This window comes from Talpa occidentalis, unplaced genomic scaffold, assembly GCF_014898055.3.
Source record: "Talpa occidentalis isolate TD23 unplaced genomic scaffold, MPIMG_talOcc4v2.1 talOcc4.10, whole genome shotgun sequence".
Classification (NCBI taxonomy): Eukaryota; Metazoa; Chordata; class Mammalia; order Eulipotyphla; family Talpidae; genus Talpa; species Talpa occidentalis.
The window spans coordinates 88995239-89018549 of record NW_023600993.1 but is presented as its reverse complement, the minus strand read 5'-3'; the positions used below and the strand labels follow the sequence as shown (position 1 = coordinate 89018549).

Here is a 23311-nt window from a genome sequence, read left to right as displayed (position 1 = left end):
TTCATTTTAATGTAACATTTAAATTTACAAATGTATTTTTATTTCATTTGTACATTTTATTTTTCTAATTTATTTTTATTTTTTATGTTACCTTATTCATTTTAAAGTATGAATGTATTTTATGGTTTTATTCATTTTAATTATTTTTAAAGAAAAATAACAAAGCAAAAACATGTCCTTTATATAGTTTCAGGTCTTTATATAGCCTAATCTTTAATCCATTTGCATTGATTTTTGTGCATGGCGTTAGAGAGACTGTTCTCTGGTCTTGCACACAGGGCTGTTCCGTTTTCCCAACATCACTTGTTGAAGAAATTTTCCTTTCTCTGTTGTTGGACATGGCTCCTTGCTCATAAACGCAGTGTTTATTCGATTTCTATTTCTCTTAATTTAAACTTTTTTGGGGGGAATATCTTAAATGTTTCATCCTTACTCTACAGGTTACCTAGACCACTTTTGATTAAGAAAACTATAGAGTTAGTTACTGACAAGCAAACACCAGGCAGTGGCACTTGCACATTTTCCACGATCCTGCCTTTCGGGGTGTCTGAATGCACTGCTTGGGGTCTCTGCTTACACTTGCTGGAATCAATCATGGCAGATTTTAGGCCATGGGTCGCCTTTTCCCATATTTCTTCGTAAATTCTCCGGCATTCTTACAGAATGTGCCCTGGCCCTTAGAGTATGCTGTGGCTACATTGGCCTGAAGAGGGCGCTCCTGCTGGGGGCGGCTGACCGGCGCTGCGAGGGACAGCACTTGGGCAGTTTGGGATGCTGGTTTCCAGTTGTCAGCACAAATTACTAGCAGACAGATCTGCCCCCTTTTATCAATGTGCAGGTGATAGATCTTTGCTTTAAATGTGATTTTCGTGGTTTGAATGGGCACTGCTGGGAACGGGAGGGTTGCCGGGAACTACAATATAAGCCCTTGCCAGGCAATAAATGAGCTTCATCAACCTGGATGTTACTGGAGTTTTTCATTCCATATTTGTGAATTTCTTCAAGCTCTCTCATCAGCCTCCTGCTGACTGCCCCCTGGGATCTGGTGCTGCTGCTTTCCCAGAATCTTATTTAAAATTTTTTTGTTACTTTTTTTTTTCTCATTTTTTATGAGATCTTACTTTTATTTTGACCCCCTTTTTATTGGACTAAGTTTTTTCTTAGAAAAACTTTCTTTATTACCTACATGCTAGTCCCCTATTGATTCTGACCTGAAAGACCTTTCTTCTGACACCTGTCTGACTTTGGATATTCTTTGGAGAATAGAAATTGTTATTTATGATATTGTTCGTGTGGCCAAATCCTTGAGTTTTTTTTACTGGGGGGGAGGGGAGTTTCTTCTCCCTTATAGTCGGGGCTTTTCGATCTTATAAAATGTTCTTATAAGAAGGTCTTATAAGTAGGGTATGAGCCCAGATTCTCTATTCCTCCATTGGACCCCTGTTCCATGAGTGAGTCTCCCTAGAAGTGATGGGGGGGGTCCAGATGCGGCACCCTCAGTGCTTCCCCAGGACACCACTGGACTCTCAAATGCAGGCAGCTCGTCTGTTCACCCTTGTCCAGCATGTGGCCAGCGCATCCCAGCTAGCAATGTCTGTTCACCACTTGCTGTCTGCTGACCCTGTCCTGGGGGGCTCCGGACTGATGGAGGCGGCAGGCCCAACGGAGTGAGTTCTAATGTCAGAGCGGGAGACATGTCATCTGGACGCCCGCTGCCCGCGGAGACACGTGAAGGCAGCTTGAACGGCACCCCCCTGAGGCTTGGGGTCCTCCCAGGGCTGAGATTCCCCATCCAATGAGTGAAATTTTCCTAGGACTGCTTTGGCTACTTGGTTTCAATCTATGGATCCTCTTATTCTCTTGCATCACCCCACCCCACCCCCAAACAGGCTTCACTGGAGGTCTGGGGGCTGCTCAAGAGTCCCATCCACAGCACAAGCCAGTCCAGACTAAAATAAGTTGTTCACAGCAGTTGCCTCTCTCCTCACAGACAGCTCAGGCTCCATGTCTGGTGGGCCCTGAGAGACTGTGGCTTTCAGTGGCACTTCTGTGCTCCGAGAGTGCTGGCGAGCAGGAACCAGCAGAACAGAGCAGCCCCCAGCAGTTGGGAGCTTGGGCTTGTGTTTGCTTCTCACCTGACTCCTTGCTTTGAGTTCTTGGGTCAACCCCTTCCCCTCTCTGAGCCTCTGTTTTCTCATCCATGAACATGGGTAAGCATAGGCCCAGCTTTGTAGGGCAGTGATGGGTTTGAAATGACTTAACACAAGGACCCGGGTAGGTCAGGACCAGGCTGGCTACAACCAACCTCAGGGCAGTCCCAGATCCCCCCGTTTGAGGCCCTGGTCCCTGAGAGAAGCTGCCAAAGCCCGCAGACACAGCATCTCCAGCCATGTCTGCCTGTTTGACTTCAGTCCCTACTCGTGGTTTCAACTGGGCAAAAATTATTATGCCCATTTTACAGTTGAGGAAACAGAGGCCTGTGACGGGGATGCCGGATTTCCAGGTCCCTCCCACTGCTGGGGTTTTAGTTTAGTGGAAACGGTGCCCCAGGGACAGGAGGGGTTTCCAGGTCCATCCTGTTCCTCAAAGCTCCCACCGCCACCTGTTGCCCCTCTTACACTCAACTCCTCCCCGCTGGCGTCATGCCACTTATTGAACACCTACTAAGTGCCAGGTGTTTTGTGTACATGGCCCACAACCTTAGGAGAATGATAGCCATTTTACAGAAGACCCAGGTGGATGAATTCAGTTGTCCAGGTTCCCACACTGGTAGGCACTAGGGCAGACCCCAGGCTGAGACTCAGAGGCCAGGGCTCATTTTCATGTGTTAACCAGGACAGAGCACAGGCTGAGGATGGCTTCCATTTGTTGAGTACTTGGCATATGAGCTGGGCACACACTTGGCGCAGTGCAGACTGTTACCTCCCTTTAATCTCCAGCAGCCCTTCAAGAACATCATTCCTGTTGGTGCTGAGCTCTGAGAGGTCAAGGACTTTCCAGGGTCAAGGTGGCAGAGCTGGGATTCCAGCCCAGTGTGGGCTCCTGCCTGCCTGGTGCTGTCTTCCACCCCACGACCCGGTGCAGGACAGTTGGCTGGGGGCCTGGCCTGGACCCATGTCACTGACTCACTGTGTAGTCTCCGCTTTGAGAGTGACTTAGGAACCTCCCACAAAGGCCCCCAGGTTTCACCCCAGATTCAGGGAGCACAAGGCCCCTTTCACAGGCCTAGTGCCCTGTGAAAGTCAAGGAGAAACAGCAGGTCAACGGGTCTCAACCTGAAGCCATGACAGCGAGGGCCGTGGGTGAGGAGGCCGTGAGTAGACCAAGCCATGGGGGTCTCTTTAGAGCTGAGGAGAGCTGGCCCGCTGAGGTCTGCTGAGCACCACCGCATGCTGTGCTGCAGACCAGGCTGTTCACCTTTCAATTTTTGTAACAACCCACAAGGAAAGCTGGCCTGTCCTCCCTACCTGCTCCTCTCGGTCTCCAGCCTTGTCAAGACCACAGGCTTCTGCTCCCACCTCCCACCCCACCCCTAGAGTCCATTCCCATCAGCCTCAGAGGCAGCTTTCCAGAAGGCAGACTCCGAGGCGTGCACCCCGCGGCGCCTTCCCTTCTTGGTTCCAGGAAAATCCGGCCCATTCGAACTCCTTCTGAGCCCTCGCTCCCTGCTCTGGCCCCATCCCCTTTGACCTCCCCCCGCCCCCCAATGCTGGCCTCACTGCTCTCTTCCATGCCAAGATCTTTCCAGCCTCTGGGCCTCTGTACTTGCTGGTCCCTCTGCCAGGAATCCTTGTCCTGTGTGCCTCAGCGAGGTCTTCCTGGGTGGCCCCAGCCGTGCCTGCCATCCCTGCTGACTTCCATCACTCCCTGTCACTGTCTCAAATCATCTCTCTCGTGTAGGGACAAACTTCATGAGGGAAGGACTGTCTTGTTCACTGATGAGTCCACTTTGCCTAGGACAGAGGGCATGGAGGAGGCCCTCAATAAATATTCGTGGAAGGGATTAGCCTTCGAGGGGCAAGTGACTGTCTCCATTTACATATGCACAAACTGAGGGTAAAATGTCCGGGGATTTGGCAGCAGGTTGTCTGATCCCCAACCTTGGGCTGTCTGGTCTACACCTCCTGGTGAGCAGCACTGATCTGGAGCCCCGTCTGTGGTGAGGGGGGGGTGACTATAGGAGAATGTGTCTCTTGGAACAGCAAGGTCCCCGCCATCCTCAGCCCTGGAGCAGGTGCGGTGACAGGGGTCAGGGGCCAGGCTGGGCAGGCCAGGCAGGGAGGGCCAGCTGGCCAGAGATAAAGAACCAAAGGCACAATGCAGAGGCTGGATTTCAACCCTGCCCTTCGGGGACCTACTGTGTATCTCTGAACAAGGGCCTGTCCCCCCTGAGCTTCGGGGCATCCCTATATTACTACAGACTTGAAATTTTAACAGACACTGCCCCACTCCCCTTCTCATGGGGAAGGCAGACTGCTGTCAGTCCTTGACAGTTTGCCCCCTGGTAGGTCACAGTAATATTTCATTATTATGTTGATCTTCATTTTGAAAGTAATCATCGAGTAGGATAGCTCTTCACATGGTTACATTTGTCTTCTATGAACTGCTTGTATTATCTGTGTCCATTCCCCACCCCACCTTGTTCCTGCTCTTGCTGATTTCTAGGAGCTCTTTGTACACTAAGGATGGTAGCCCTCGGCTCCCTTTGTATCTAACTGGCTTAGTGATCACACTGGACGTGTACCAGGGGGTTACAAACGTGACACATGCTTTCTTCCCCTCTAACACTCTGTTAAAGCTCCAAAACTCAATCCTTAATAACTTTGGGCAGATCTCAGTGTTTTCTGGTATTGAAAAGCTTAGTCCAGTGCTCAACTTTAAAAACAGATCTGAGTCAAACCTCTTTCCTCCTGGTCCCTTTGATCTTTCCTCTGGGGAGGTGTGGCGAGCTCTCTCACACCCTCTCTTCCCTGATCAGAGGAGGGAGTGCCAACGGGGACTACTATGTCTTACTCCTTTGATGCTACTTGCTTCTCTGGTGCAGCACTTGAGTGATGACACTCGAGGGCCCATCCCCAGCCAGCAGCAGGGAGTGGGGTCAGATCTAAGTGTCCTGGTGCCTCCTCCAGGCCCGCTGTGTGAGGCTGGTGCCCTAACTATAGCACTGTTCTGGTTTCATGGGGCAGGAGCATGGGCTTGAACTATTCCAATCTTCCCAGCTCCCCCTACCCGTGGTCCCATACAGGGCCTCTTGCCCCTTTGGGGTGGGAATCTGCAGCTTGGACCAAGTTCAGCTGACTCCTTCAGTGTCCACGTGACTCGCAGAGAATCTGGCAGCGCGTGCCCCTCTGCGTCTCTTGTTCATTCTCCCTTCACCATCAATCAACATGGGAAGGACCAGCCAGCGTGTGTCTAATCAGGGCAAGAAATGCCCATTTCCTTCCGGTGGCCTCCACGCTCGGAGGTCTCCTCACCCCCTGGGGTTTAAGGAGTTCTGCCACCCCACCTGGGTTTAAGGAGTGGGGAAGTGCCCTGTCCTGCCTCCACGCCTTCTTAGATCTTCTTCAGACATCTACCTCCACCTGCTGGGGAGGCCGGGGAGGCTGGGGAGTGAAAGGTGTGAAGCCATTGGTTCCCATCACGAAATCCTGGAGGGGGCCTCGGCCCCATTTCATACTCCTGAGGCAGCTTTCTCTAGAACAAGGTGGCAGAGGAGGGGGGCGGTTCTCAGACCTATCTCAGCAAGATAAGCCCTGTTCATTCATTCATTCATTCATTCATTCAACTAGCCATCACAGTGCTCCAGTGTGCCCCAGCCCCGTGAATAACACTGGGAGCCCAGGGCGAGCAAGTCAGAGCGCCTGGGAAATTGACCTTCCTAATCTCGTGTCATTTCATGTATCCCTCAAAAATGTTCTCTAGGTGTGTGATCTGTCTTTTAACAAACACATCAAACAAAAAGAAGCAGTTTTTGGTTTCTGATCTACATCTTGATGTTTCTGGAGTCTAGAAGAGGCCCTGGTCCATTGCAGGCATTCAAAAAAATACCTGCCGGGTGCATGGATGGATGCGTGGATTTACAGATATTAATTTTAACTGTCCATTTGACAGATGGAAAAAACTGAGGCCCAGAGATAGGGCAGAACTTGCTTGAGGACCCACAGAACTGGGATAAGATCTGGGGCTCTTTCCCATCTGCTGGGATTGAGTTGGGGGCTGGATGCTGGGAGGGAAAAGACAGACCCAGTGCAGGGTCCTGACGATGCTCATCCTCTGCCTGGTGTGGTCTCATCCTCTGACTGGAGGCTCAAACTAGATTCCAACCTCACGTCACCCCTGGGAACCTCTGGATCCCCAGAGTGCTGGCTAGAGGATGAGTCCTATCCCTGGCCAGTGCTGAGGTCAGACTCCAGTCTGCTCCAGCCAGCCCTGACCTTTATAACCCGCTTCCTTCCCTGACACAGCCCCGGGGCCCGATGGCAGACCCAGTGCTCCCTTCGGGCTAATTTTATGAGGCGAGGGGTACCTGCTCAGTCAGATGAATCCAAGTCAGATTCAACCGAGGGCTTTCCAAGGCCCCTCAGAACATTCCCCCATCTTCCCTGGAATCCTAGAACCCATATCCTCCCCAGGGCTCTTGGGGGCCTCCTGGTTTGAACCGGTAGGTGTGGCCTCCCCCACCTGGTGTCTGGTCCTGATCTCTGGGTGGGGGGATATATCCCACCAGGGTCCTGACTGCTGCAACACCCTCCTTCTCAGCCAAAGTGGAAGCTGTCACAGCCTCCAAAGAGCCATGAGAGGCCTCCACATGATGAAGAGCCCCAAGGAGTCATCAGCTCCCTGCGGTGGGGGGGGGGGGAATTAGCAGCTAGCGTCACTGCCCCCAGGATCACCAACACTTTTTTTTTTTTTTAAGATTTATTTATTTATTTGTTTATACATGCACTGGGTACAGACAGAAGCGCAGGAGGGTGAGAGAATTCACCAGAGCCAGAGCGGGGAGCAGAACAGGCAGAAGGACCGAAGTACACTGCTGAGGGGAGCAGCGGGCGGCAGGAGAGGTCTGCGCGCCATGTGGGACCCTCCTCCGGTGGCCGGGGAGCAGCCGGGGATCGAACTGGTGCTGCAGAGGCTGTGGGCAGCTTTGCAACCCAGCGCTCAACCGCTGCGCCACCAGGGAGGCCCTGATCACCAACACTTTATCCCAGGGCTCAGGGTGCCTGCAGCAAGCAAGGCAGACTTGGGATCAGAGTGGCGAGACACCTGCCCAAAATCACACAGCCGCAACCCCACAGTAGTACCCCTGTCTGAGTCCCATCCACACCCCACTAGCACTTGAACACCTGCTGTGTACCAGGCGCTTAATCTGCCAAGTCCTGGGGCTGCAGCTGTGTGCAGGCTGGACACACTTGTTCCTTAGGGAGATTCACGTGTATGTGGCAGGGAGTTCCTGTGCCAGATGCCATTTTGAGCATTCAGTCCTCAAAATAACCCCTTGGTTGGTACAGAAGAAGAAACTGAGGCACATAGCATTTCAGCAACTTGTTCAAGGCCACACACACGCACACAGCAAACCTGTCCCTCTAGCACAAACAGGAAAGGAATGGTCGTCCTCTCAATATTTTATCAAAGGAATGGCACCTTTACACACCTGGCACTTTCATAGTTTTACAGACAGGATGGTGGCAAGATAACCTTTACACTATCTCACCTACTTGACAACGCTTTTACACAAGAGTCAATTTTGTGTCCTTTTTGACAGTTTCCCACTCTGGACAGCTTCATAATAATACTAAGTTCACAGATAATGGGGATAATGCTAGGTTCTCTGGGGAGATGGTTCCTGGAGAAGCCGCTAGTGGTGCGATCACCTCCCTGGTCCCGGTTTCAAGCCCCATCCCATGCTCCCTTCCCCTGTGCAGCTCGCCACGAGATGAGCACCCAGTAACAAATGATGATTTTCTTAAGGTCACTGGTGGCTGCTCTGCGCCCCAGAACCTCACCAGGAATACAAATGCAACTGCTCTTAATGAGTGCTAGGGAAGGGGACAGTCCTGGTAGACCTGAAGGGGATGACCCTTGTGGATGAAGCGTGTTCAGGAAGAGGGAAGAGCAGGTGCAAAGGCCCTGTGGTGTGAGTGGTCTTGGTATATTTGAGGAAGAGCAAGGAAGAGGTCAGCATGTTTGGAACAGGGGGAGTGATGGAGAGTTGGGGGAGAATGTGGCAGCCGCAGAGGTGAATTCAAAAGTGGAACAGACCAATTTGTAGTGGATCGCATGTGGGCTATGAGGGCAAGGAAAGAGGCAGGATGACTCAAGGGGTGTGGACATGAGTAGAGTAGCTATTGGCTGAGATGGACAGGAAATTCAGCTTTGGAGGATAAAGGATAAAAAGCTTCCATTCAGGGCACGCGCTTACTAGTACTACATTTCGAGGCTCTTAGCCACCACCTCTTAGATGCCATGTGTTGACATCTTAGCAGGGGTCTGCGATCTGCTTCTTGCCCAAGCTCCCTCGCTGCCACCAACTCACATGTTTTCTACTCGCCTCTCTTAAGAACCTTCTCCCTTCTTACAAAAACCAGCCCTACTCCTGTCCTCACCTCTGTCTCCCCAGAAAACCATCCCCGGAGACTCCAGTCTCCAAAGCCAGCTCCAGCCTGCCTCGTGCTTGGCTTGGCCCTAGGCTTTGCTGCGCAGGCTTCCCCAGCTGGCTTCGCAATGTGTGAGCCCGGCCTCCAGCGAGGTTACACAACAGGCCTTGAGAACATTTGTTAAGCCATCATTCATTTGTTCATTCATTCATTCAGGACATAGTGGGCACCTGCAATATACAGGCTGTGGAAGTTTGGAGAACACACCAAGCTGAGCCCCAACCTTCAAGGGAGCTCCTCTGGGTGGCTCCCATGAATCTCCCATGAAATCAAGTAATAAAATAGTGCTCCCACTCATCTACCGTGAGCTGTGCTGCACACTGCCCTGATGTGCTCAAGCCTTGCTCCCCAATGCCTGGGAGGTGGTGCTACTATCATCTTGCTTTGCAGCAGACGAGACAAGGAGTCAAAGTAATGAGTCACTTACCTAAGCTCACCTGGCCAGGAGGTGGTGGTTCATCATTCCCCAAAGTCTTATCGCCTTGGTGTTCCGCTGAACACGAGGCTCTAGGTACACCCTGCCTAGGGACGGAGAAGGATCTGGGGTCCTGGACATCTCTAGATCCCCTCCCGCTCCCCACATATGCCTCCCCAGGAGTCCCCACACCAGGAATTATGTCTAGGGCTCACTCCTTGCTGGGGATGGTGCAATCTGCCCCCCAGGCAGGAATGTGCCCGGGGCTCTGCTGAGCCGGCCTCCTGTGGCAGTGGCTGCCTCCCATATGTGGCGGTCTGAGTAGGCAGGCCAGGGCCAGATGTTGTTTATTTCCCTTGGTCATTGGTGACATGCGTCCCCCACTGCCAGGCGGGGGTCAGTGGATGTGCTGCCCAGCACTCTCTGCGTGGGGCCCCCCTACGAGGTTCTGGATCCTTCCCAAGGACAGAGCAGGGCCCGGGGCAGGGCCTGGCCCTCTTTCGAGTGCACGGCCTTGGGGTAGGGGCAGTGGGCAGTGGTCTCCTTCTCTCTTTCCCTGCTCTTACCCTAGGGAGCCCATCAAGACAGCTGTGTTAGATCCTCAGTCTACCATGACACATGATGCTCTCATGCCAGACTCTTCCCTGGGCACACCCCAATTGTGAAGAAACTCTACCCCAAAAGTGTTGACATCAAAATAAAAAGTTCTGCACTGATTGGCGGAGCAAGTCAAAGGCTGTCAACACCCCTGGGGTCATCATGGTGGTGAGAGCAATACTCCCGAGACCCTAGACCCTCGCTCGTTAAGGGGCAGGCCCTGTCCTGTCCTTACAGCAGTACCTGCAAGGTCGGCTGGTGCGATTCCAGTTTTATAGATGGAGACACTGAAGCACAGAGAGGCTCAGGCACTTGCTCAAAATCGTATGGAAGAGGGTAATGAACAAAGCTGGAGTTTGAACCCAAAGCCATCTGCTCTTAACCCTAGCCCACTCAGACCAGCGACCTCTGCCTCACCTGGGAACCTATCAGCAATGCAAATTCTCAGGCTCTGCCCAGACCTACTGAATCAGCCTCTAGAGCAGAGCTGAGCAGCCTAACTAGCCCTCAGGTGAGCGTGCCCAAGTTGAGAACACCCCCACCCCCCACTGGCTTCCAATATGAGTTAGTGAAGTGGGTGTGAGAATAAACCTTTTAAAGATGTGGTGCTAAACCTTTGCCCCAGTGTCAAGGACAACAAGGGAACAACCAATTGCTGCCTTGCAGGAATGCAGGCCTAGTGTTTGGCAGATAATAAGAATTCAGTTTTCAGCTTTGGGTGTGAGATCTGATTTTAAAAGTGTTGGTTATCTGTCCAAATTAGGGTGGTTGTTTTTGTTGGGTATGGAGGGTTTTCCCAGTGCCAGACTCGCTTTGGGCTGCTCAGGAGAGGAAAGTGGGAGAATGGGTAATTTTCAGGGTCCTAGACATCACCTGAATCTTTTGACCCCCTCCTGGAAGCTCTGCAGAGTGAAGGTGAAGGGAGGTGTGACATTGCAGAGATGGGGCCCTGACTCCAAATCCCCACAGAAAAAAATAGATCACTTGCAAGCAGGAGCCATTGGCTCTTATGGCAGCTAGGTGTGTGGGGCCCCTCCCAGGGCAGGGCACCCTGACATTGGGAATGCTTGTTTGAAGAGCACAGGTCACACCGTGATGCCTAGGGCCGAAGCTGCCTCCTCTCTTCTCTGTCCTGAGCTCTTTCTGCCCCGCCCAGAAGGTGAAAGACTGCCTCCCCAGCCCCTGCTGACCACCAGTGGCCCTGCCTCTGTTTGCTCCTCTGTGAAATGGGAGGAGTATCCAGATGTAGGGTTTTGCCCCAGCTTTTCAGATGGGGAAACAGAGGTGAGGGTGTTTGTCTAATTAACTCAGTGCGTGGTGGAGCCAGGATTTGACCCTGGGCCCCTACACCATAACACGTGTCCTTAGACTTCGGAGGGCAAAATAATGTCATCCACTTCAATAAACCAATATTAGCTTCAACTTATGAAGTGTCTGCCATGCACCAGGTCCTAGATTGACATTTTTCCACTTCCCATCTGCTTTCATCACAATAGCTCTGCCAGGTAAGCATCATTACCCCCTTTTATAACTAGAATAAACAAGGCTCAGAGCAGGAAAGTACTTTTCCTGTGATCACACAGCTGTCCCCCTACCCCAAAGCTCATAACCACAAATCCCTTGCACCGGATCTGACTTGGATTAGGGTCTCGGTAACTGTTGAATGAATGAATGAATGGATGGATGAGTGAATGCGTGAGTCACTCAACCCCAGTCTAACGCATTCATTCAGAGCTCTCATAAGCCTGCATCCCTTTGTAAAGTGCCAAGCCTGATGGACCCCACTGTCATGCTCCATAAAACTGACATCAAAGTCTCAGCTCATCCCTGGGCACTTGGGGAAAGACAAAGTGACTCAGATGTCATGTCAACCCCCTCCAGCTGCTGGAACAACTCAGGGTCATACTTTTTGGCCTGCTGGCTTTTGATGAGGACAGGATGGTCTTGATTATGGGAGACAATTAAGAGAAATCACATGGGATACCATCTCCTCTGATACCCCCAAGAAAATGTGGGAGGTTGCAGTTAGAACTCAAGTGCTTCTATGTAGAACAGTATATCTGAACTGGAAGAGGGCGAAGTTGAAGCCAGGATCCAGGTGAGGTGTAGAAGGATCCAGGGGTTTTAAGAATGTGCTCCCTAGAGCCCTAGGGTCCCGTGGGTGCCATGGCGGTCAGCCCGGGTGGTGGCACTCCAGGCCCCTCATCTTGCAGGCGCAGAGCTATCCTACCATGATCTGTTTCCTATCTAGCGGGCTGCAGCATTTTGACTGTAAGTTGACACAAGAGGAGCTAGCTCCAGTGAAAGAGTAACTTCCTTTGGAACCCTAGGGTGAGCCAAGCCTTGGGAGGGCTGGAGTCTGAGTTTGGAAGATGGTCAGAAGCTGTCTTTTGGGATCAAGAGGTTTCTGCAGACTTTTGTCTTCTGCAGCTGATTTATTTTTCTCTCTCTGCTTCTGTATTAGTCAGGAGTATTTGGTTATAAGTGACAGAAAACCTAATTCAAAGTGGCATGAGAACAGAGGAGAATTTATGGAAACACACCCGCCTCACCACCATCACCCAGAGGTGGATCCAGATGACAGAGGCTCTCTTGACTCAGCTGCCACTGTGTGCCCTCCATTCTTGGGAGACTCTTCTCTCACATGGAATAGCTCTGGTCTCTACCTTCCCAAATCCAAATAGAAGGAAAAGAACATGCACACACATGTGTGTGCACACACGTGAACTTAAAAAAAATAAAGAAATCCTATGACCAATTCTTGTCGAGACATTTGCGGGTATCTGGATCAATCTCTGCAGTCAAGGGGACCTGATGCTCTGATTTGCCAAACCCAGATCTAGTGCATCTGGCAGAGATGGCTCCACATGAACCACTCTCAAAACCAGAGTGTGGGGGGACAGTGGCTCTGTACACAAGAGATGGACACCATGGATGCTAGTGCCCACCCAAGTTCTCACACATGTACCCCAGAGCAGGCCGCCCTGCCCACCTGCAAATGTCCTCCAGTCCAGGAGCCAGGGCAGACCATTGTCTATTGACCCAGAATCAGGCTTCTCAAGAGAGAAAGTCTAATTGGCGCAGGCTGGATGAGCTTCCTCTGCCTCCCAGTCTGCCCGCCATCCACCCAGGAACAGCACACGCTATGCAGACGTGTTGTGAGGGCAAGTTCTCAGAGGCTGTAAGCAGGGGCAAACACTTCCAAAGTGCCTATTACATTCATTTTGAACTTGTTAAAATGCACGTTTTTGGACCCAAACCGGACACGTCAGCCTTCCTGGGGATTCTTAGCACAGTCAAATCTAAGAAACATCAAGCTTGGATCTTTCTAAAGCAACACTGTACAGACTCTCACTGAGATCACCTGGGGTGGGGATGGAGGTGAGGGGGATGCTGCTTCTCCTCTAACAAGTTCTAGAGATGGGATGAAAAACCAGAGACCAGAATTCAAAAAGTCAGAAGTGCCGTTCCAACATGGAGACACTAGAGGGCACTGTGGTCGCTGCCAAGACCCAGGACTGCAGGAGCAGAGCCGCCTCTCCTCAAAGACCTGAGGTTGAGAGGTGCTTATTGAGTCTATCCTGTGCATGTGTGTGCACACCACACACACACACACACACACACACACACACACACACGGACATGCACAAACACTCCCTGGGGTTTTTTTTGCTTTCCGCTTATCAAAATATCCCTCTACAAATAGTGCTGTTGTAACAGGGTGGTCCCCAGGAAAGGGGGATGTTCCCTGCCCCACCCAAGGGAGGGTGGAGCTGAGCAGGAAGAGGAGAAGCTGAAGAAGAGACTGAGGAAGGAAGCAGGATGGAGCCAGAAGGAGACCTGGAGGAGGCGCATAGAGCCGAGAGACACGTGAAGAAACTGCGCTTGTCTTTTGGTCGTGGACTGGGTGACACAGATGTGGGTGAGACCCGTGGGGAGGTGACAATGGCAGCTTTTATCTTGATGTTGATTTTTCTCTTTTCCTTCCGGGCTTGTCTGATTGTTTCTGACCCTTTGCTGTGGGTCCCCACTGGAAGGTGCTTTAGACTCATGGCAGGCTTTGGGGCCTTGCTCTGGGCCGATCCCATATGGATGGACTTTTACCCACGAGGGGACGGGTAACTTTGGGTGCTTCACTTAGAAACTAGACTCTTGGCCTTACCTGTATTGTTTCCTAGTTTTATTAAAGATCCTTCCCATTAAAGTCTCATATGTTTTGTGTTGATGCGGCGGATGGCAGAACCCATTTAGAATGGGCAGGTTTGCGGGGCTTGGACTGCCCCTCTCCCTGTCCTATAACACTCTGACCTGAACTGGGGATTCTTTGCTATTTGACTACCTGACTCACCTTGAGGAAGTCTCCACTCCTTCTGGTCTCAGGGACCCCAGTGAAACTGTGAGGGGTTGGGCTGAGGGGTCCCTAACTCTTCCAAGACAGTAACAGTTTGGCTTGCTAGCCCAGTCACTTCAGCGGGCTTCTTCCTTCCCGCTGGCCGGGAGGTCCTATAACTGGCAGGTCTCCCCCTGTGGCCCCAGGCTCTGCGTGTCTCTGACAGTCACTTCAGTAAAATGTTGTCATTTTCATTTTTCCCAGACTTTAAGGAATTAAATGTTGCAGACCTAGGTAAAGCTCCCAGTCTTCTTCTCCAAACCCTTCCCCTATTGCTCCCCTCAGAGGTGCCTCCAGCTTGAATTTGAGGTCCCTTATACTTTTAAAACATTTATGTATGATAAATGGTAGAGTATTGTTTTGCAGAGTTTTGAACTTTATGCCAATGGCTTCTTACAATGGGATTCATTGTGCAACCCTCTTTTCTGCTCTCAGCATTGTCTTTGAGATTAATCAACAAGGACACCTGTAACTCTGCCCCAGCCCTTTGCTGTGGCTGGGGTATATGTATGTGCTACATAGCTGTGGCGTGACTGTACCACGGTGCGTTTCTGTTCTTTTCACAGACAGGTTTTGGAACTGTTTGTATTAAGTAACGCTGCAGCAAACATATCTGTACGTGCCTCTGTGCGAGTACACAGGAGTTTCTCTAAGTCATTCATCCTGTAAGTGTGGTCCCTGGAAATCTGGGAGGTGTTTGTATCACCTGGGAATCTGTTGGAACTGCAGCTCCCCAGGCCTCACCCCACATACACTGAATGGGACCTTCTGGGTAGAACCCCGCAATCTCTGCTATAACAAGTTCTCTAGGAGATGGGGGCACTGCCTGAGTTTGAGAACCCCTGGTTTATACTTGCTAACTAACTTGAACCCTGGATGATGGTGATGGTGAGGAGTGGAGTTTTGTCCAGAGATTCAGTAGGAGGGTGAAGATCTCCCCTTACCCCTACATCATGTGCAGTTCCCACACACTCAAAAATATGCACTATTTTAGTAAAGATTAAGTTTTTCTGTGAGTGACAGAAAACTCCAAATAACAGCTTAAACAAAACAGTAATTTCTCTTTTGTGTAACAGTCTACAAAGATGGTCCAAGACTGGTACAGCAGTTCTGCTTTCCTCAGGAACCCCAGATTTTTTTTTAATCTTATTTCTCCACCATCCTCAACACATGCTCATGACCCAAAATAGCCGTTTATACTCCAGCCATCACATTCATGTTCCACCAAGTGGGAAGGATGAGAGGAAGACAAAGGGTACACCCGTGCCCTTTAAGATAGCTTCTAGAAGTTGCACACACTGCTTCACCTTATACCCCAGGAGTCAGATTTTGGTCATGTGACCTTATCTACTTGCTAGGGATGCTGGGAAATGTAGTCATTTGCCTGGTGGCCATATATTCAGTTAATATTTTAATGAGAGAGTCTCCGCTGCCAACACATTTATTTTGACCTCTCTCTCTCTCTCCCTTCCCCCTGCCCTCTGCTTTGGTCTGACTGGCAGTGGGCACTGGTCTTGGGAGCAACTGCACAGGCTGTGTCATCTGCTCAGAAGAAAACGGCTGCTCCACCTGCCAGCAGAGGCTCTTCCTGTTCATCCGCCGGGAAGGTATCCGCCAGTACGGCAAGTGTGTACATGACTGTCCCTCCGGCTACTTCGGCGTCCGTGGCCAGGAGGTCAACAGATGCAAAAGTACGTGGCTCTTCCTTTGCCTTGCTGGCATTGGCTCCTGGGAACTTCTGGCCCACATCCCACCTTTTAGCTCAGCACAGCCACAGGGGAAGAAGGTGTATGCTTGAGCTCAGAACTAGACACTGGCTTAGTTTCAGACAGAAACCCTGGGCAAGCTGTTGCCCTCTCTGGTGACAGCGGGAACCTTCCTTTTTCCCTAGTTTGCTGTGTGACTGGGGCATGTTACTCACCTGTGCCTGGCCTAGCTCAGATGGGAAAAGGCGTCCTAAGTCTTAACTCTAATTTTCTCTGTGACCTAGGACTAACTATGATGATTTCTGCTCCTTCATGGAAATGGAGCAGGGAGTCCTCACCCCCAGCCCAGATTTGCTGTGTGACCTTTAAATCCAAATAAACTTGTTACTTTAGACTTGTCACCTGCCCCTGCCGAGCCTCAGTTCAAGTGAGAAAGGGAGTCTTTGAATGCAGCGCAGTTTGATCTTGAATGAGTTTGGACTTCAATGGAGACACTGCATCCTGACCCCAGTGCTACAGATCCTGGGGCTGCTTAGAGGCCCCCCTACCTCAAGCAGCTCCAGAGGGCCCCCTCCCTGGGCAGGTGCCCTCACCAGTGGTGGCTCTGGTTCTATTACAGAATGTGGGGCCACGTGTGAAAGCTGCTTCAGCCAGGACTTCTGCATCCAGTGCAAGAGGCGGTTTTACCTGTACAAGGGAAAGTGTCTGCCCACCTGCCCGCCGGGCACTGCGGCCCAACAGAACACACGGGAATGCCAGGGTGAGTGGGGGCCTCCTTGCCCTGCCTCTTCTCCCTGCTCTGGAGCAGAAGGCCTGGTCAGGGGTGTCAGAACACCTGGAAGAAATCACAGAATATCCTGCCATGATTGAGGTCCACCACCACGTCAGGTCCATATGGGAATGGAGCCATCATAAGCACCATTATTATGATTACTACTATCAACACCAACATCATTATTGTTCCCAAGGGAGGCAGCAGGGTACAGAAGAGCCCTGGTTTTGAAACAAGATTTACCTGGGTTCAAATTCTAGCTCTAAAATTTACCCATCAGTGACCTTAACTAAGTCACTTGAGCAGTCTGTCCCTCAGTTTCTCCAAATGTTAAAAAAATTACAATAGAACTTAGAGCCTCATTACAGATGGGGGTTTATGAGGATTAAATGAATTAATACAATCTAAAGAACTTAATTCAGGAACTGACACACAGTATATGCTCAATATATGTCATTATTATCACATTTTATTAGTTGTCATTTTTGTCACTGCTGTTTTCCTGCCACTTTTCAGACTCCTGTGTGAGTTCCTCTTCTGTGGTCTACCCTATCGTGAGGCTGTTCCCCAGTGTTTTCACTTGAATCACAAAGCACTTTCCACACATTCTCTCTGGGCTCTTGTACAGTTTCTTTCACATCCCTCCTTGAGCAGCAGACTCACACCCCCACCTGTCTGTGACCTCATTTTTCCTCGCAATAGCCCTTCATAGCTTCCTCCTGCTACAGTTGATCAATGGCACATGATCAAGTTCAAAAGCCACGTCCAGTCCTTGAGGGCCTCTCAGCTCACCTTCTGGCCTTATCTCCAATCCCTCCCCTCCCAAACCTTCACCTTTCCTTGCTACAGCTTTGCACCATTCACCTGTTCCCAGGGCTTTGCACATCTGCCCAGAATATGATTCCTCCCAGCTCTTCCTCCCTCTGCTTCAATGTCATCTCCTCAGGGAAGCCTCCTTCTTTAAAGCCAGACAATTGGTCGCTCTGGCTTCTGGCCCACAGCAGCCGATGCATGCTTTGGGACAGCTCTCCTCCTACGTGTTTATAAATAGCTACTTAAATGTCTCCCCTCTACTCCTTGTTAAAGTTTATGAGTCCATTGCATGTGGAGATGATGTCTTCAGGGACCAGACCCCCAAAGGACTCACTGCTGGTTGACCCTGTCTGTCTGTCTCTCCACCCCGCAGAGGAGTGTGAGCTGGGCCCCTGGGGCAGCTGGAGCCCCTGCACACACAGAAGGAAGACGTGCGGCTCAGCCTGGGGCCTGGAGACCCGGGTGCGAGAGGCTGGCCGGGCTGGGCGGGAGGAGGCAACAACCTGCCAGGTGCTGTCCGAGTCACGGAAATGTCCCATCCAGAGGCCCTGCCCAGGAGGTGAGCACAGCTGGGCACGTGGGCTGTGGTGGGTGAGCCCGTGGTGACTTCAAGTCCACCTTTACCCACCCCCTCATGTGTGTCAGCAATGATTTCCCTGGTGACCTTCCAAAAGAGGGTCTTCTTGGCTGGGTCAGTCGCTGACACAGTAGGAAGGCTGAACATGTCAGAAGCTCTCAATCCTTTCAAACCCCCACCTCCCTTTGAATAATAAGGATTTTGGAATGCACCCTTTACTATTCTGAAATTGCACAGATTAGTGTTTTTAAATTCTGTCTAGTGCCCTAACTGTAATATAAAAGTGAAGTCAAAGAAAGTTCATCCGGCAGTCCCAGGGCCAGGCTCCTCACCTACTGATAATAATGACAACTTCCGGGAGGAGCATTCCAGGCAGAGAGCACCGCCCAGGATGGGGTGTGGCGGTGGCATGGACCTGCTGTGTTGGGGGGCCAGCGAGGAGGCCAGCGACTGGCATGGGAGGAGGTCGGAGGTCAAGGCACAGCAGGCCAGGAGAACACGCATCCCCTGGCTCCCTCAGAGGCCTTCAAACATGGGGGCAAGCAGGCCTGCTGGGACTCTTTCTATTTCTCCCAGCCTCCCAGCCACCAGCACTCAACTCTCTGCCAAAGTTTGCCACCTAGAAGGGCAAGCCCAGGACTGGACACTAGGAGCTCCAGTCCAGGATGGCCCCTGAGCAAGGGAGGCCCCTCACTGTGCCAGTCGGGCCATCTGAGAAGTGGGACTAATCAGGTGTTTGTGTCGGAAGCCTGCCCAGCTCCAGGAGGGTCCCCTGCACTGTGGGGCTAAGATTCCTAGTTAGCCTCCTGTTTTCACACAGTGGGAACTGGGTAAGGTCCGGACCAGGGATGCCTGCCTCAAGGGAGCCGTGGGGTTGTCCTGAGTTGAACAGCAGAGAGCACTTGGTGCCGTGGCGGGCCTTGGGAAGCACTAGCTAACTGCTACTGCTACTGCTGTTGCTATTGGGGGTGGGTTGGGGGTGTGGTGCTCCCTGGGGACTGCTGGTCAACCTCCAGGCCTCACAAGCAGATGCCTGGCGTGAGGGGGCAGCCCTCATCACCTTCTAAGGCACTGAGCGGAGAGTTCAGCTGGAATGAAGTTGACCTGTGGGCCAAACTCCAAAATCGGCACCTGACATGGGGGCGTGGGGCGGAGGGGACACCCTCATCGTCCAGAGTTGAGAGGCCTCCTGCAAACTAAGCAATCTCAGAAACGCCACCATGTGCTCCTGCTGCAGAGAGAAACCCCAACCAGAAGAAGGGCCGGAAAGCCCGGCGCCCGCACAAGGACAAGAAACTGGACCGGAAGCTGGACGTGAGGCCTGGCCCGCCGCCGGCCTGACCGCGGGGCTGGGCTGCCCCGAGACCGCGTCTTGCCGCCTTGCTGCCCTCCAGCCCGCCTGCTCTTCCTCCGTCCCCTCTCCGCCGCCTCCCCTCTCCCGTCTATGGGGCAATCTCCCTCTTTTATTGAATATTCATTTTTCACTTTTTTCCCCCATCTCTGTCTTCTTCTCCCTCCCTCCCTCGTTCCTTTCCCCCTTTGCCACCGGCTGGCTGGCTGGCTTTTCCTTTCCGCCCATTTTCCTCAAGCTTTCATTGTTCTCTCTCTCTCTGTCTCTCACACACGTTAAGAAATTATTTACCCACCCCCTGGCCCCCAGCCACTCCCTCTTTAAAGAAAGCAAACATCTTTCTCTCGGCCTTTCTCTGACCCCACCTTTGCAAAGAAGGGGCTCCCCAGGGCTGGCGCAGCAGAGCAGGCTGGCTGGGTCCTGGGAGCCCAGCTTCTGTTCCAGAGGAGACCCCAGAGCCGGGCAGGGCTGCCTCCCGCCCTGCCAGTCCCTGGAGGCCCTTCCCAAGCCCTCTGCCACCAGCTCCCCTGGGAGTCTCCAGAGGAGGTTCTGGGGTGTCCAGTTACAGTCCGGACATTCCCTGCTGACAGTGGAGGAACCACGCGGCATCCGGCTGGACAGCCTGCCCGCTGAAGCTGCCTGCTGCACCCCCAGGGCCCCCTCACTCTCCTCCCTCTCAAAGCCCCCTGCCCTCTCTTCCCAAATTGACTGTGTTCCCGTGTCCTTTGGGGACCCAAGCGCTGCATCAGGAGGCTGTCGCCCCCGGGCGAACCACCCGCGCAATCCGGAAGAGGCTGCTATCCAGGGCACACAGCACCCCACCCTCACACCTCCTGCCTGTGGTACCCACGGGGAAACTGAGGCCTGAGTAGGGACTCACCCAAGGGCCCCCAGGGCAGCCAGGTGCTGCGCCTTCCAGCCATTGGTTGTCCGGCTCAGCACAATCGCGGCTAAGAGGAAACTTTGGGGGCCTCTGGGGGAAGTGATGGAGTTACCGGGTTGAGAGTAAGGAAAGACTCCCCCCTTACCCTCACCACCACTGGCCCCCAAGTGTTTGTGTGTCACTGTGAGCCCCATCACCAGGCAGGAGGAGCAGTGGGGCCCAGCTTAGCAGCAAGTTGGGCCCAGCTTAGCAGCAAGTTTGTTCTCGCTGCCGGTCGTCCCACCGCCCCGCGGCCCCCTCATGCCCAGGGAGGGGCGCCCCCGCTGCACCGGCCGCCGCCTGCGTGGAAAGGGGCGAGCAGCCAGGAGCGGATGAGCCTGAGAGCCTCAGGGCTCAGGGATGGCCTAGGGAAGGGGGTCAGCAGGCTGGAGGAGGGGTAAAGGGACAGTCACACCTCCCCCACCCTGAGGGTGCCCACCCCAGACCTCCCCTGCCTGGCACCTGGGGACCTCCTGTCTGCCCAAGACCCACCCTCACTGCCCCCTACTCCCTAGCACGGGCAGGGTCCTCCCCCGCCGTGCCTGGCCAGACTACCAGCTTCTCTTCTGCAAAAGTTTGTGCCTCCGAAGTGCTCTGTTGTCATTGTTTTAATACCCCAACTTTTTTTTTTAATAAAGGGAAACAAAAAAAAAAAGAAACTTGCAAATGCTTCTTGTGCATCAAGCGGGTGTTACAAAACCCTGATGCTGATGAGTTTGGAGTAGCTGAATCTAAACCATGTGGGGTGGTTTTCACTGGAATGCGCAGGCCTGAGAGGCCAGGGCGTGTCGAGGGCCAGGGACGGGGGGTACTTTGGTCCATCTCAAGAAGGCGGTTCAACCGGAGACAGAAGGGAGCCACTCTCCATTCCCCCAGTCCTGGTGCCTCTCAGCCGCATGATTTGAAGATGTGGCCGCAGGCCCTTCAGTGCCCTGTATGACATTGCTGAGGGGCCAGGGCACCTAGGAGGGGTGACAATCCTGTGGTCATCTAAACACTCCCGGTGGGGGTGGGAGCCACCATAGCACTGGGAGGCACGGGCTGGAGACCCAGCCTACCACCAGCTGTTCTTGGGGTCTAGGCCAAACCATTTCCTCTCTCTGGGTCTTAGTGTCCCCATCTGGTGAACGGAGGGAAGGCGGAGGCATGGCTGGATTAGCTCCATTGCCCAAATCTGGGTGATCCAACAGCATCCTCTGGGGAGCTTCTCAAAAAATCAGATTTCAGGGTACCCCTCTGACATTAATTGTGAGCAAATTGAGAAGCAGGGTAGACAAGCTCAGGGAGAGGGGGGCTTTCCCGAAACTCCAGCTGCAGAGTGCTGGGGTCCAAACCTGAGGACTGCAAGTCTGATTCTGACCTCAGCCTCTGCAGTCGGACTCTAGAGAATTCAGCATCTACAGAGAGGCACATTTCGTTTCCTAAGAAGACTCAAATTCTGAGATCCCCAAGGTTCTAAATTCCAGTTCTAAGATCACGTGCTAAGATCAGGGTCTAAGACAAGAGTGGAAGATTCTAGTCCTGCAGTTCCCTGGTTGTGTTATTTCCTTGAGAGGGACCTGGCCCTCTGTCCCCAGCAAGGTTTTGTTGTTAACATTTTCAAGTTGGGAGACCCCCAGCCCTCGACCACCCTGGCCCTCTTCAGGGCCTGAAACCCTCCTCAACCTTTGGGGTCTCAGATGCTCCAGCCCCACCCAGAGCTCCTAATCTTTTCTAATTCCAGTCACTCCCACACGGTACCGAGAAGTGAACCACTTTACGAGGAAGAAAACCCTCCCAAATAATTGGCTTTTACAAGCACAGCTCAGAGAGAAGCTCAGAAACTGGCCTATTCACCCCGTAACAGGAAGAGGGGCAGAGCCCCGGGGAGGTTCCAGCTGCTTGGGCCTTACTGGGTGCTATTCCAGTGGGAGAGAACAAGGCTGGGTGGGATCTGGATGCTCCTGCCCACTGCTACTGCCCCACCTCCATCCGGGTCACACCTGGGTCATCTCTGCAGCCTATGCTGCCTATACTCCCCCACAGCCTATGCTCTCGTCCCCATTCCTACTGGAAGCTGCCCCGCAGCTGACCTGTCACCCCACATCCATCAGTGGGGGGGTCAGGAACAAGGCCAGACGGGATGGTAAAGGGGCACTTTTCTGAAAGTGGGCTGGAGTGGATGGTAGAGCCGTGGATGGGGGGTGGAGAGAAGCCACCAGAAGCTGGTGTGGTCAAACAACACCAGCTGTGGTGGTTCTTTGGCTGCATGGTGTGCACAGCAGCAATGAGTGTGCCAGACTTTGAAGGTTGAGAGAAAGTCCTTTTTTGCACAGGTGAGAAACTGAGTCAGCGGGGGACTCCCCCCCAACCCCACCATCCCCAGCCTGACACATCACAGCCAGTTTCCAATGACTGTGGCAATTCCGACCTCCTGCCAGGGCACCCCAGCCCTCCCCTCCAGCCCACGGTGACTCACGGAGGTCACACATCTCCATTTCATTTATAAGAACATCTCAAACCATCTGATGTCGCTCTTCTGACTCAGGAAATGCGCGTTCTTACAGTAACAACAATAATAGTAATGATAATGATAACAATAAGCTTGGCTTTTATGTATTGAACACCTACTGTGTGCAGACCCCACTAAGCACTTTAAGTGCAGGATCTCATTGCCTTTGCTCTTCTCTCCTCAATATTCATCGTAAGGCCCATTTTTCTGCTGTCCTCGGTATGCCCTACATTTTCACACCCCTTTTCTCCTGCCACCACCACGGCAATCCTTCAAGAAGAGGAAACTGAGGCTCAAGTAAAGTCACACACAATTCACCAGTCTCTTCATCCATTCAATGAACATGCATGAGTGCCCGCTGCGTGCCTGCCCCGTGCCTCATGCGGAGGTAGCACCCAGGCCTTGTCTCTGGAGCTTTCGTTCTGTAGACAAGTCCCCTCAAAGGGGTGACAAGGCCTCCACAGGGGACCTAGGAGGAGGGGCGGCAAGTCTGCAGCCTGTGAGAGCGGGGAGAATGAGAAGGCCTTGACATAGGTGAGAGTTGTGGCTGGAGAAAGCAACATGTGCAAGGCCTGGAAAAGAAGCTATTCGAAGGGGTGCTGACCCCCAAGCCTCCTGCGTGG

The 23311-nt window shown here is 52.5% G+C and overlaps 2 protein-coding genes across 2 annotated transcripts in view; one reads left to right on the top strand and one right to left on the bottom strand.

Annotated features, from left to right (window-relative positions):
- The window catches only part of RSPO4 (R-spondin 4), a 28235-nt gene extending 8970 nt beyond the window's left edge, over positions 1–19265 (top strand). The window contains exons 2-5 of the mRNA XM_037501615.1: positions 15559–15747; positions 16382–16522; positions 17721–17906; positions 19162–19265. Of these exons, the coding sequence (XP_037357512.1) occupies positions 15559–15747; positions 16382–16522; positions 17721–17906; positions 19162–19265 (620 nt within the window). The remainder of the gene's footprint in view (positions 1–15558; positions 15748–16381; positions 16523–17720; positions 17907–19161) is intronic.
- LOC119237539 (ubiquitin-conjugating enzyme E2 L3-like) lies at positions 605–2208 on the bottom strand. Its single transcript, XM_037501536.1, is given in 3 exon segments — positions 605–936; positions 939–1028; positions 2136–2208. Coding segments are annotated over 3 exon segments (495 nt in total).
- Positions 19266–23311: the final 4046 nt, after the last annotated feature.